This window comes from Boleophthalmus pectinirostris, unplaced genomic scaffold (assembly GCF_026225935.1).
Source record: "Boleophthalmus pectinirostris isolate CB_2022bp ecotype Guang Dong unplaced genomic scaffold, ASM2622593v1 HiC_scaffold_7, whole genome shotgun sequence".
In the NCBI taxonomy this organism is placed as follows: Eukaryota; Metazoa; Chordata; class Actinopteri; order Gobiiformes; family Gobiidae; genus Boleophthalmus; species Boleophthalmus pectinirostris.
In genome coordinates this window covers 16,744,051-16,757,872 of record NW_026571473.1, presented here as the reverse complement: position 1 = coordinate 16,757,872, position 13,822 = coordinate 16,744,051, and the positions used below count along the sequence as shown (strand labels likewise).

General features: G+C 37.2%; 1 protein-coding gene across 1 annotated transcript in view; it reads left to right on the top strand.

The window, feature by feature from the left end:
- The first annotated feature begins 5,236 nt into the window (after positions 1 to 5,236).
- ttll7 (tubulin tyrosine ligase-like family, member 7) overlaps positions 5,237 to 13,822 on the top strand; it is a 61,286-nt gene continuing 52,700 nt past the window's right edge. The window contains exons 1-5 of the mRNA XM_055164669.1: positions 5,237 to 5,261; positions 6,430 to 6,558; positions 8,116 to 8,237; positions 9,583 to 9,650; positions 10,492 to 10,650. Of these exons, the coding sequence (XP_055020644.1) occupies positions 5,237 to 5,261; positions 6,430 to 6,558; positions 8,116 to 8,237; positions 9,583 to 9,650; positions 10,492 to 10,650 (503 nt within the window). The remainder of the gene's footprint in view (positions 5,262 to 6,429; positions 6,559 to 8,115; positions 8,238 to 9,582; positions 9,651 to 10,491; positions 10,651 to 13,822) is intronic.

Genomic DNA, 13,822 nt, shown 5'->3' with positions numbered 1-13,822 from the left:
TTGATGTTTCCTTAGCCTGTTAGCCACACACGAAGATGTGTCTCATTAATAACTGAGTAATAGGCTAGCAGACTGTTTTCTTAGCTACACATCTAATCATCATATAGGCCTGTTATAAAACAGTTTTTATTGAGGTGGCACAATTATTTTAGGGGTTCTGCAAAATATGTCCACGATCTGAGAGTTTGAAATACCTTTTACTGATAATCCCCAAATACCTCCAACATGGGGTGGCCTACTATACTTACACTGATTTGGAAGATACCATATTGTTTACTGTGCTGGCATTAGCACCTAAATCTGATTGCACCTGCAAAGACTGGAGCTGGCATTAATTATGGGGTAATTCTGAAGAGTACTGACTTTTACCACCTCTCATCAAAATTGAAACAGGAAACATATGGTCTCCCTTTAATCTGGTATGACAGCCCCTGCTACTTGCTGACCACATGCTAACTGTACTCTAGAGATGACCATTCCCCAGAGGCCAAAAAGGTTACATAACAGTTGCTGCATTAGCATATGATATAGTGTATATGAAGGTATAGCCAGATAAGGCTCTTAAATGGATGTGATATGTATATCTTCTGGGGACACTGATGTTGCTTTGTGACATACTAAACCCTCTGTAAACACAGTCATGGGTCAAGATATTTGGTTGATAATGAAGTTAGGAAAAAACAATATTTGAATCTTTAGCTCATAATGAGTTATGCAGTCTCCATTTTATTACAGATGCTTTAAGTGGTCAATTAGTCATAGGTTCAAGGTGTGCATTTTTGTTTTTATATGTTTGCATGGAGTTCTGTGGATTGCAGCATTGTGGGCTGACTACACCAGCACCTACTCATATTTGAGAGAAAGAAGGCAGTCTGAGTTGGGTCACAGGCGCTAAGACCTAATTTTAGTTCCAGTGTATAAACCAAGTAAGCTTTATAGATATGATGGAAACTAGACGTTTTCACAAAAAAGTTAAAAAGACACCAAATCTTAATCCTACTATAAGATACACTTTTTAGTAACAATAGTTTCATCTCAGTTTTTGTTACATAATACAACTCACTATGCCCATTATACGGCTTTTATTCAATTTTGAATGCATATCCCTGAGACCAACTGAATTAAAACAGAGGACCTAGTATGCTAGTGTGTAGTAAAAAGTGTGAATTCTCTAATTAAGTGAAAGAAATTAAATGCGAAAGTAGTGCTAACCTGTAATAAACAAACAAAAAAACAAAAAACAAAACAAATAAGAAAACAACAATAATAAAACAAACAAACAAACAAACACACACACACACACACACACACAAACAACAAAAAACAAACAAAAAAAACAAACAAACAAACAAAAAAAGCTTCCAAGAAGAGAAAAAGAAGAGTATTCAAGTCTAGATACAGCAATAAAGGATCAAATTGACCTATTATAGTTACATGCTTTATATTTTATAAGTCTGACATAATTAGCCTAAGTACCAGTTCGGTCTTGGGTAATTCCAGGAAATGTGAAAACATGAATTTAACCCTGATTTTAAATGGAAGCTATGACACATAAATGTAAATGTCATGACAGAGAACTCACTGTACATACTACTGAAACACATACACACTTGTTTTGCATGTGCAGCTGCTGACAAAGCCAGATGCAGACAAGTGCATGAGTGCAACAAAGACCTGTGTGTTGTGTGTGTGTGTGCGTGTGTGTCAGCGAGTGGCCTGGGGACACCGATGAGCTCAGCGTCCTTGCTCTCCTCTGCATCTATGGTCATGTAGTACCTCCTGCTGGAGAAACGGAGCTATTGCATGTATTACTTCAAACCAGCCACTTGCTAACCCATTTTATCTCTTGTAAGAAGCGACACAGACCATTTTTTTCATGCACTTCCAAGTTAATCAGTAAAAAAAAAAAAAAAAAAAAAAAAAAAAAAAAAAAAAAATATATATATATATATATATATATATATATATATATATATATATATATATATATATATATATATTAGTGCTGTCATGCGATTAAAAAAATTGAGAGATTAATTAATTATGATCTGTAATTAATTAATCTAATTAATCTAATTTTAATCTCACCTAAAAATTGCTGAGAAAAGCCTTCAATTTGAGGTATTTTCATTTAAATTCATTATTACATTATTGTGGCAGATCAAAAGACTGATATAGATTTAAAAAAGTGACTTTATAAAGTCATTTTTTGTTCAACAAATCTCTCCAAATTGGCTGTTGAGCCCAAGTCTCCATGAATAAGAAACTGTTTGCTGTAAAGTAGCAAAGACGAGGAAATCTGAACATAATAATTTTTGTCTACTTAAAGACAATAAAAAGTCCAGTCTTTCCTTAACCATATTTAAAATATTATTGATAGAGAAATGCTTTATATATGAGATCACTGGTTTTAGTCCTTGTTTTAGTCCTGGTTTAGACCTGGTTTAGACCTGCTTTAGTCCTACTTTAGTCCTAGTTTAGTCCTGGAAAGGGTTAGTCCTGGTTTTAGTCCTGGTGTTAGTTCTGGTTTAGTCCTGGTTTAGTCCTGGTTTAGACCTGGTTTAGTCCTGGTTTAGTCCTGGTTTAGACCTGGTTTTAGTTCTGGTTTTAGTTCTGGTTTAGTCCTGGTTTAGTCCTGGTTTAGACCTGGTTTAGTCCTGGACTGGATTAGTCCTGGTTTTAGTCTTGGTGTTAGTTCTGTATTAGAGGCGCACAGGAGGAAGCGCGGTTTACGCAGCGTAGCGAGAAAACACGATCCACACGCGGCTCACGGGAGCACGTCGGTGTCCGCGCAGTAACTACGGAAGGAAATGTGGTCCGCGCGTTCTCAGGTTAATGACGATGATGAAGGTGTGTGTTTGTTTGTGTGTGTTTGTGTGCGTGTCCCCTCATGTGGCAGGTCGCTATAGGACAGTAGTGCAAGACATCATGAGCCTATGCAGGTTGTTTTCAGGCGATATTATATTTGTTATTTTCTTTTATATTTCACGTCGGGAGAATAATTTCCAAGACACGAATGTGTTTTTACCTGTGCACTGCTGCCTCTGTTCTACTGGCTCTTCGACCTCGTCCATTGTGCGACTGACGCCGCCAATGTGACGTTTACATCGCTCTTACTGCGCGCGTTTTGTGTGGGTTTCCGACAATGAGTGGAATTACCGAAATAAAAAAATGTATAAATGTGTTTTTTGTGTGTGTGTGTGTGTGCTGTTGTCCCAACAACACATAAAAACTGGTTTAACAATAAAGCAACTCACATACAGAAACAGTAAAGTTAGAGATTAAAAATGAGATTAACGCGATTAAAAAACATAACGCGCTAAATATGACTGTAATTAATTAATCGCAATTAACGCGATAATTTGACACCCCTAATACACACACACACACACACACACACACACACACATATATATATATATATATATATATATATATATATATATATATATATATATATATATATATATATATATATATATATTATATTTTTTTTTTTTTTTTTTTTTTTTTTTTTTTTTTGGTAAAATGAAGACTAAAAATAAATGGGCCAAAAGATGGTTTGTTGCCTAGTGTCTATTATCAACATTATAATTGCATATCAAACCATGCTGTGATTGTGGCACTATTTCTGCTTATTTAATCTGGTGTCTTTGCTGAACTCTTGACTTTTTTATGTGAATATGTGGAAACTAGGTTGGTTCACAACAGCTCACTGGCACTGCCATAATTAAACCACAAGAGGCACTATTTTTATTCTGGACATACATCAGTGTGCTGCCACAGTGACTCAACTTATATAGTCCTCATAATTATAATTACACGAAAAACTGTTTACTATTAAAACAATAAATCTTTTTGTAAGGCAAGTTGATAGTTTGGGCTGATGATACCTGTATAACACTAGCAGGTACTTACCCATTGTTCTAAAATAGCTTATCAATATAGTTTTTTAAATATTTCTTTCAAATTAGCTTATTCTGAGTATATATGTAAATTATTGTGCAAAAATGTTATTGTATGTTTGGGTGCTGATTAAGGAATGCGCATGTCATGAACCCTTGTTTCCCTATGGAGGTCTGGAGCTTTATGATAACTCCTTCTGCGTGGTGCACCTTTGAAACCATAGGGTGGCCCATGGTGCAGGCCTGTCACATGTTTGGCTTGTTTCACTTCATCACACTGGCTTAGCTGCTGCTTTTTCATTTTTGCACCCTCCTCTGTGCCTGTCCTCTGGATCAGTGGTCTTAGCTTTCAGACACAAGCATGCTCACTAACATCTGTTGGAGCAATCGAGTAATAAGTATTGTTTTTAATTATTTTGTATTTTAGGAATTGAATTTAGTTGAACTGAGATGGGTCGACTTCTCTAACCACACTTGTGCTTATCTACTGTTACCACTACAGCTGTCTGTGCTGGCAACATGTAATGTAATTTTTTTACCACCAGATGCCACTGTATAATTGGTTTATAAGCTGCAGTGACAATTTTTGGGTTGCTTGAATTATTCACTTCTACATCTTTTTTTCCATTTAACTCGATGAAAAACTAACTAACATTGCTAATATGTAAATCAATACATTTGCCATTTAATTTATTAGTCCATGTTCTGCCACAGCCCAACTTTTACACAAATTGAAGAAATGGCACAGTGTAAGTCAGGTTAAAATAATTTATATTTTGAACTGCAATACATTTAATTTAAAATATATTGCTCATTGCCAATGCTTTATTGGAACCTCTAATTCAACAATAGTAGACGCTGACATTTTTTGTGCTACTTCTTATTACTGAAACGAAATTTTTAAAAAAGCTGAAAGAGAAAACATATTCTCCTTTCAACTCTCAAGCAGCCAGCTGTGAGGCACTTTCCACAAAAGTAAATGTTATTTTTTCCTTCTCCTCCACAGGCATTACTGCTACCACCTCCTCCCTGTTATTCTCCCCTTGGGTCCTTAAATAAACTGGGGCTTCGTTCACTCAAGGCAGCCTGTCTCCCTCCGCCCCAACTCCACCGCTCCCTTCCCCCAGCCTGCACTGACCGGGGCCGCTGGAAGGCACCAGGGAGATGCTCAGATGATCCACTGTGCTATTCTGAAGAACATCATTCATACCCGTTCAGACAGACCAGACCAACAGAGCGAGGGCCTCTGGGTGGTTTGAGAGCCCTTTGAGGTCTACCTGTGGAGCCTGGCACACAGCTTGGCTCACTTCTTCTCTCCTCAAGATCTTGAGATGCCCTCACCTTCCAATGATGGAGGTGGGATCCTACTCTTTTATCACACACTACTTTAGTTATTGTTAACATGGGCATTCTAAGACATACATTTTAACAAATAAATCTCATAGGGAGATTGTAATTATCTTACATTACTTAAGTCTTGTCAAACATGTTGTACTGTGAATAGTTGTATCACACTGTTTTACTCCATCTTCATTTAAATTTATCACACTAAAAAAAAAACTGAGATATATTCTAGGCTATAGAAAGTTGAGAGCTTTGCTTTCGAGAGCTTTGCCTCTTGACTTTCTATAGCCTAGAATATATCAAAGCTCTTGATTTAGCAGTAAATCTATGTTCCTACCCTCACCTATGGTCATGAGCTTTGGGTAATGACCGAAAGGACAAGATCATGGAAGTGGGCGAAATGAGTTTCCTTCGCAGAGTGACTGGGCACTCCCTTAGAAATAGGTTGAGGAGCTCAGTCACATGGAAGGAGCTCAGAGTAAAGACGCTGCTTCTCCACGTTGAGAGGAGCCAGCTGAGGTGGCTTGGGCATCTGTTCCAAATGCCTCCTGAGCGCCTCCTTTGGGAGGTATTCTGGGCATGTCCCAATGGAAGGAGGCCCTGAGGAAAACCCAGGACACCCTGGAGGGGCTATGTCTCTTGGCTGGCCTGGGAACACCATGGGGTCCCCTCAGAGGAGTTGAAGGAAGTGTCCAGGGTAACAGAAGTCTAGGAGTCCCTGCTTAGACTGCTGCCCCCGTGACACAGCCCCGGATAAGCAGAAGAAAATGGATGGCTATAGAAAGTCATGTTTGTTTTATTTTTTGGTATATTGCCCACCCATACTATCATGATGCATCCAGTAGGCCAGAAGGCATGATCAAAATTTATCAAGAAAATTTTTTCTCATATTGGACTGATTATGATTTTGTCTTATTCAAAATTAATACAAATTGTTTTCAGTATTCATTTCCTACACGTAAACCTGACAACTTGAAGCTAAGCATTGACAATTATAAACGACTGAATCTCGATTTCAATTAAAATTCAATAAATTTCACAACTCTGTTCAAACTTTGCAATAACCTGCTAACAACCAAGTAACGGTGTGTTTGGCATGTGATGATTCCTTCTCCTATCCAAGCTGGAATGTAATCTATCATTCTGTTTTTATGTTTTGCGCTGTTTGTCCTCCCTGAAGATCAAGGAGCATCCCCCGTGAATGTGCCATCTGTGGGCTCCTACCAGAGCAGTGGGAAGAGGAAAGTGCATGGCAAAAAGAAGAAAGGCTCCATCACAGCAAATGTTGCTGGCACTAAATATGAGATTGGTATGACACTTCACATGGAAAAACATATTACAGTAAGACACTTATCACAAACACTGGTATAAAGAAGAGTCATACATAGAGAATTGTATAATGTGAAATATGTTGATTTGTAGAGATGTTACAATTTTCCAATTATTCACCATTATTGACACCATGACTCAAAAAGTGAAAAGCTTAATTCACTGTAATTGTGTGTAACACTGTGATCACCATTCTAATTTCTAAATTATTAATTAAAGTTAATATGATAAACAGTCTAATAAACTATCATTATTATTATATTTTAGTCCTTACAATTATATAACAACCCAAAAACTCATTGATTAAGTGAATAATCTTAGTAACATTCCCTTAGCTGTAGGCATACAGTATACTTTAATTGTACCCCCAACCATGAAAATGACAACGCATGCCCACAAACAAAATCTAATTTGTTGTGGAAGGCCCATTGAGGGACTCCATTAATGCCTCAAATTAGACCTGATATCGTCCAAAATGCACATAGGCACAGCTTGGCTTTCGATACTGTACATTCATAAATCTCTGTTCAGACAATTTAACTCAGTGGTAAGCCTGAAGCAGCCACGTAAGCAGTCCATGCACGTTCAGAGTATTGTAGTGGCTTACATCTCTCAGGGGTGAACTACAACCTCTGAAAGTCTGGAGTCAGCAGTACAGAGGGGAAGTTTCAGGCTTTCCGGATCCTGCAGGTTAGGTGGACTCTAGCTGTGAGTTAGCTCTGGAAGCTGTGGCGAGACCCTCATAGTGGCCATTCTGAAGGCAGTTTGAAGGTAAATGAACACTAAAGGCCAGATGGATGGCTCATTTTTGCTGTTAGCTCTTTCTACACCATCGTTTTTGTTTCATGATTTATTGCATTACAGGTAAAGATTAAAGGTAATACTCCCTTGTAGGGAAATTTGCTGCAAGTTAATAGGAAGATGTGCAATAATGAGCAAAAGTTTTTAAAAGACTGATAACAAGGGGTATGGCCCAAATACAGCAGTTGAAACTATAATACCAAAGTCTTTTATATACCTTAATTTCTTATTTTTTTCACTGAAGAAATGGCAGTGACAGTCCAAATGTATGATACCAAAATTTGTGATACATAAAATGACAACATCCTTTGGCAGACACTGAAGAGTTCCTCGTAGACGCTCTGTAGCCACACAAAGCCTCCCTCTACAGATGTAAAAATCACATGTTTTCCCATTCAAATGTCACAGTGCAACAGTAGGAAAACCCTATAATGGTCAACACAGCAGAAGCTTTCAAAAAATAATTAATACCTTATTTTGTTAGGGCATACATTTTTTATTACCCACTGAATAATGAATAGATGTTGGATTAATGTTCAAATGGGCGTGGGACCAGTCTCTTATAGTAAGGGGTTGCCAGTGGGATTTGAATGTATAACAACAATTGATTTATCTTCCTGATGTATGGCCATACCTTTGGCTAATCTGCCTTGAACAGTAAATATAGAGCTTTATGTTAATATCCGGCAGTATTTATGAATGCATGAATAGAATATGTATGTTTTGTTTCCCTCAGTGCGTGCAGTCATTTGTGAGATGGACTTCATCAAGGCTCGGGATGAGGATGAAACAGCCAACCTCATATGGAATGACTCTGCTGTGCAACATGAGAAAATCGCTGAGCTCAGGAACTATCAGGTAAATACTGAGCTACTATTTCATTAGATCATCATTTCTTTTTCAGATATTTCATATTGGTGCTGATGTGTATGCATGTGGTTGAGTATGTGAGAAATAGCAATAGAACTTGAAAAGTGTCATTTAAACTATTCTACTATAAACAAGCTTCTGTGATTCAGCCTTTATTCTACAAGTAAAACATTAGATGATAATTATCTTGTCTTGTTTCAACCAAATGCACATGCGCTATTCCTATAGCCCCTCAAATATGAACTCAGGATCTTATTAAATAAAACCGTATATAAAACCTTTTTACATTAAAGGAAAGAAAAAATTTAGCCGACGTGAGCAGCAGAACAATATCCCATAAAACACTGCAGACACAAACATAGACACAAACACTGAAAGGGACACTACAAGTCGTGAACAGTGGGGATCATCAAGTCACCAATTAACCTGCCATAGTCCTCTATATAAACAGCCTCACCTCTCTTTGACCCCTCTGCCCCACTGCACAGGCATAACTAACTCCTCTGCAGCTCTTAGTGTTAACTGTCTAGCTTCCATACTTCTTATTTGATTAGACTGGGTAATGATCAGTTAAATCGCAGGCAAGCAAGTGAGAGAATTGCTTGTTAGGACAGGGAGCAAAAGTTCAAGTCAGTACATTAGATACAGTAACAGCTTTAGATGTCTTGTAAAACTGTTGATTTGCTGCTGCTCTGTCCCATGACTGTGTGAAAGCAATTTTTAAAAACAATTGCTTTTGATTTGGCCTTTTCGCACATGCTTTCACTGTATTGGCATAATTGTACAATCTTACACAAATCACTAATTATGTCTGTCTCGTTTGGATAGTAACATTCTGTGTTCTCTCTCTTTCCCTTTTCCCGTTATTTATACTGTGAAAGTTGGCTGTCAAGTTTTAGTTCATGAGCCTAATTAACTCCCCTGTTCAGGCTCATTTGGTCTAAGACTACAGGAAAAAAAAAACATTTCCCTTTAACCCCTGCTCCCTTTGCACCTATTCAAAGCAATTCATTCAACTGTCATTGCGGGAGCTTGTGATGCAGAACCAATTACCTTCGGCCCCTTGCTTTTGAGATTGATGTTTTTTTTTTCCTTTGTGGTTCTTCCCTTACAAACCTTGAGTGGAAAAAAACATGGGGAACTAAATAAGGGTTGGCAAAGGTCGCTGCGTCACCTTTTTGTTGTGAGTTTGTAATTGGGCATAAATGTCAGAACATTGTAAGCTCACTTCAGGTTGCTGCCTTTAATGTGCTCATTTTGATGAAGGGTGAGGGTGCAATTGAGTGGTGCAATGGTCCTAACAACAATATTATGTCTTCTTGTCCCTCTGCAGAGAATTAACCACTTCCCAGGCATGGGTGAAATTTGCCGGAAAGATTGTCTAGCAAGAAACATGTCCAAGTAAGTGTTTCTGCATAATGTCAAGACGAGGCACTTAGCGCGGTCTGAGGAAAAAGATGTGGATTTGAACTGGCAGCGTCTGTTACAGGAGGACTGCTCTCCCCTCTGAGCATTCATCCTATAAGTAAACCATTTTGGGATAAATGTTAATGATGCACTTAGAATTTGATGTTCTCGTAATCCCATTGTAACATGAAACACCACTGTAAAAATGATTTATATCTGCTTTTTATTATTTTCTTGCAATAACAATTATTAGATCATATTTTAGCAATCCATCAGAAATTTGCTTAAATGTTCCTGTAAATGTCTTGGGCTTGAAGTATCAAAAAAGTTAATGAATTGTAAAATTAAACCCCAAAGTAGAGAAATATTGTTCTTAATCTTCATTTGGAGGTTTCCGCTCTTTAATTTCTTATTTTTGTCAACTCCTTGCAGCTTTTTGTCAGTTTTCTACTACAAACTATATACTCAATGCTCAAATTTAGCTTACTTTAAAGTATTTTTTACTGGATATTGACACCTTCTTATCTCCAAAAGTGAACTTTGATGATATCTTGTGTATGTATATGTATATATATATATATATATATATATATATATATATATATATATATATATATATATATATATATATATATATATATATATATATATATATATATATATATATATATATATATATATAATATTGCACACTTCTTTGTCACGATGTAAAGTACTTTCATAGACATACCAAATTAATACTGCAATTAAGTTAATTGTAGACCCAGTTCTTTTAAAAGTAGAATGAACTATAGTCAGGTATTACTTCTTCTCCCTCATGTTTTTGTATCCACAGAATGATCAAGTGCCAGCCTCAAGAGTACAGCTTCATCCCCAAAACATGGATATTTCCAGCAGAGTACACCCAGTTCCAAAACTATGTCAAAGAACTACGGCGAAAGCGCAAGCAGAAAACCTTCATTGTTAAACCTGCCAATGGAGCAATGGGTCACGGGTAAGTCTATACACTGTGACGATGGATGTATGGATGTTGAACAAGCCAGAACTAGGAGTGACTTAAAGGACATATATTACGTAGAATTTACTCTTGTGAGCTTTTAGTTATGTTAGAATGACTAATGACAAATTTTTGTTTCATTCACATATATTTGAGTATATTTTGAATTCTTTATTATAGTTTGTCTACATCTCCAAAGCACAAAATCCTCTGTTCCACCTGCTACCTGTTAGCTTTTGTTTAGTAGAGATTGGTAGAGGTCTAAAACAATCCAAATGATTCTAGTGAAGGTGTAAGGAGGTTAAAAATACAAAGCACCGCTTCCTGTATTATCACATGACATCACAAGGTGGAAAAGAGTGTTTTCTGTTTGAGAGAAGCCTAAATATACAGGATTTGTGTGTTAAACTTGTGTGAATGAAAAAAAAAACAACTCCAGGTATGTTTGTGATAAGGAAACAACATTATAACATAGATCAGAAAATAGCGTAATATGGGCACTTTAAGATGGGAGTGATTGTAAGAACAAGGAAATAGGAACCAGGGCAGCTAAGGACACGTTTACAAGTTTGTCACCCTGGACTGTATTGACAAGAGACAGATATTTGAATTGGTTTACTTTCCTAAATGTCATTGTGTCTTCATAGTCCTTGATGATAATTCTTTCCATAAATCCAAAGTTGTCAGTCTAGAGGCCTTGAATTCATACGCACAAGGTCTCTCTATGTGATTATTGGATTTCTTTATGAGCTACTAAGGGAGTCAAGAGCTAGAAAAGTGGACACATATGGTTATTGTGGGGACTGTTACCACTTTTCATCATGTGGAAATGAATAATTCAAACCTACGCGTTTTTTTTTTTTTTTTAAACAGGACACAGAATCCAATGACTGACCTCTAAATAAAAGAAAGCTAATTCAATTCGACTGCACTTTTTATTTTGTGTTGAGTCCAATATCCACTATGTTTGGGGAGAAAGTAATTGACTTCAGATTTAGTTTGGTTCAAAATAAATATTTCGCCAGGACATTATTATATCTATTTTTCAACACAGGAAAGCAGGGCATCATACTGTAAAGCATTGTACAATGTTATCGCTTTAATATTTTTTTGCCATCTCTACCTGAAACATAACTCATTAAACAGGTTGTCAAGCTTATCTTTCATTTGCTTCTCCTGAAAACATTCATCTTGTATTTATCACTCAGGCCAATAGGTGGAGGTATTGAAGTGCAAAAGACTCAGTGGGTTTCACCTTTCGTTCTAATTCTCTTTGAATTTGTCCTTTTTGCTTTAATGTGAACATTTCTTATAACTCCATGCTGCACTAAACCCTTATTTATTAAGATATAAAAGGCAGCAAAGGCTGAATTATTGCAATACATTTGGAATATGAAAGATGATGAGTTTAGCCCGACCACTCAGCAGAGAGCAGCTCACCAGATGAGATTCTTTCTCTGTCTTTTGCTTGGTGTGACGCGGCAGGAAATTAAGTTATATCTACCCCCTGTAATTTATTTTATCGGCGGCTGGCTAAATGAAGTTATTGTTTGTGTTTGAAGCGCTGCTTGTTATAGGAGGAACAAAATAAGGCTTAAAAAACTGAGATCCCCTTTGGTGCCAAATTAAATAGGCATGGGAGTGTGGGCTGTGATTATCATGGCACCCCGGCTCATCAATCATGTCGTCTTCCTCTCAGCTACTCCTCCTCAACTAACACGGCTAACCTAGCGCTCTGCCTTCAGCTTACTGTCTGTCTGCTAGCTCCTCACCAGCCAGTCACTCACATACACTGCATATACACTCTATGCTCACTTCCTCTGGCCAAATCTTTAGATAAATACACCAGGAAATTCCATATTTGTCATAAATAAATCTATTTCCTATGACTAGTGTTTATGATGATAACATTTACACACCACATCTTTCACATTTTGAATAATTAATCAAAATGTACGAACAGAGATTTAGCTTAACACATACCAACCTGGAAATGTGAGTGGTAGTGGACCTGAAATAAGTCTGAGGCACTCTAGTGTACAAAAAAACTAAAAATCCTTTATTAAAGATTCATTGTGTGACTTTTCTGGTGGAGGGCCCGTCAAATGCTTTTCTCTGTGGAGATGTTATTGCTTTGTCTGGAATGTTTCACAGTGTGGCATTAAACCTTTCTATCTTCATGGAGACCAAACCAGACCAAATTACAGGTCAGATCTGTTGAGAGGCGACCTCACTCCCAGTCAGAATGCTTGCTTTCCACGTAATTTTGAACAATAAAACCACCTGTATAATGAATACAGTTAAAATAGGTATGTTTATTGTCATATTGTGGAACATTCTAAGCAGAGCAATGACATATACATAAAAACAAAAAGAACCCCCAACCGAAAAGTTACACAGTGCACCTTTAAGAATATAACTATGATTTCATTTCACATCTTTCACTTATTGAACAATTATTTAAAATGTAGTTGAAATTTTAAATCAGTTCCTTCCCAGCTTCCTCAGCCTGTGCATGTGATCAGTTTAGCCCCTTCTACCCTAATTGTGACTGATGATGATATAGGTTAGTTCCATTGGTTCTGTAGTGGGAGATTGTTTCAGATGACCCCTTGCCCTCTGCACACACAAAGCAGAACTCTCTTATATATGCTTTGAAAAATGTTGCCCTTCAAAACACTATGCAAAACCCTACAGAAGTTGTGCACAGACTCAACATAACTATTCCTTTAGTCTGGCAAGCAATGGTCTGCATATTATAAAGCTTTAGTGCCACTGACATGAGACCAAAGAAGCCAATTTATTCACAAGAGGATGAATCTGTGCTCTGTGTCAGCTTTTATTTGGGTGACCAAAAATAAGTAAAAAGAAAATAAAGCTACAACAACAATTCAGTTTGATCTTGGTCTCATAAAATCATGTATTACATAGAGACCTGCATTTTATTCAAGTCCATTCTTTCTAAAGGCCAAGTATTGAACAGAATTTTGGAACATTCAGTGCCCCACAGAGCCTCGCAGTTTGTCCTTCTCTAACAAGGCCCCAATGCATGCTGGGTTTTGTCATTTACATATGCTTCATGGGAAGTTTGTATAGCACTTGAAGGCCACTGGAATACATCAGGGTGCAGTGTGTCTGACCCTAGGAGCTTGTTCTCTGCAGCTTGTAA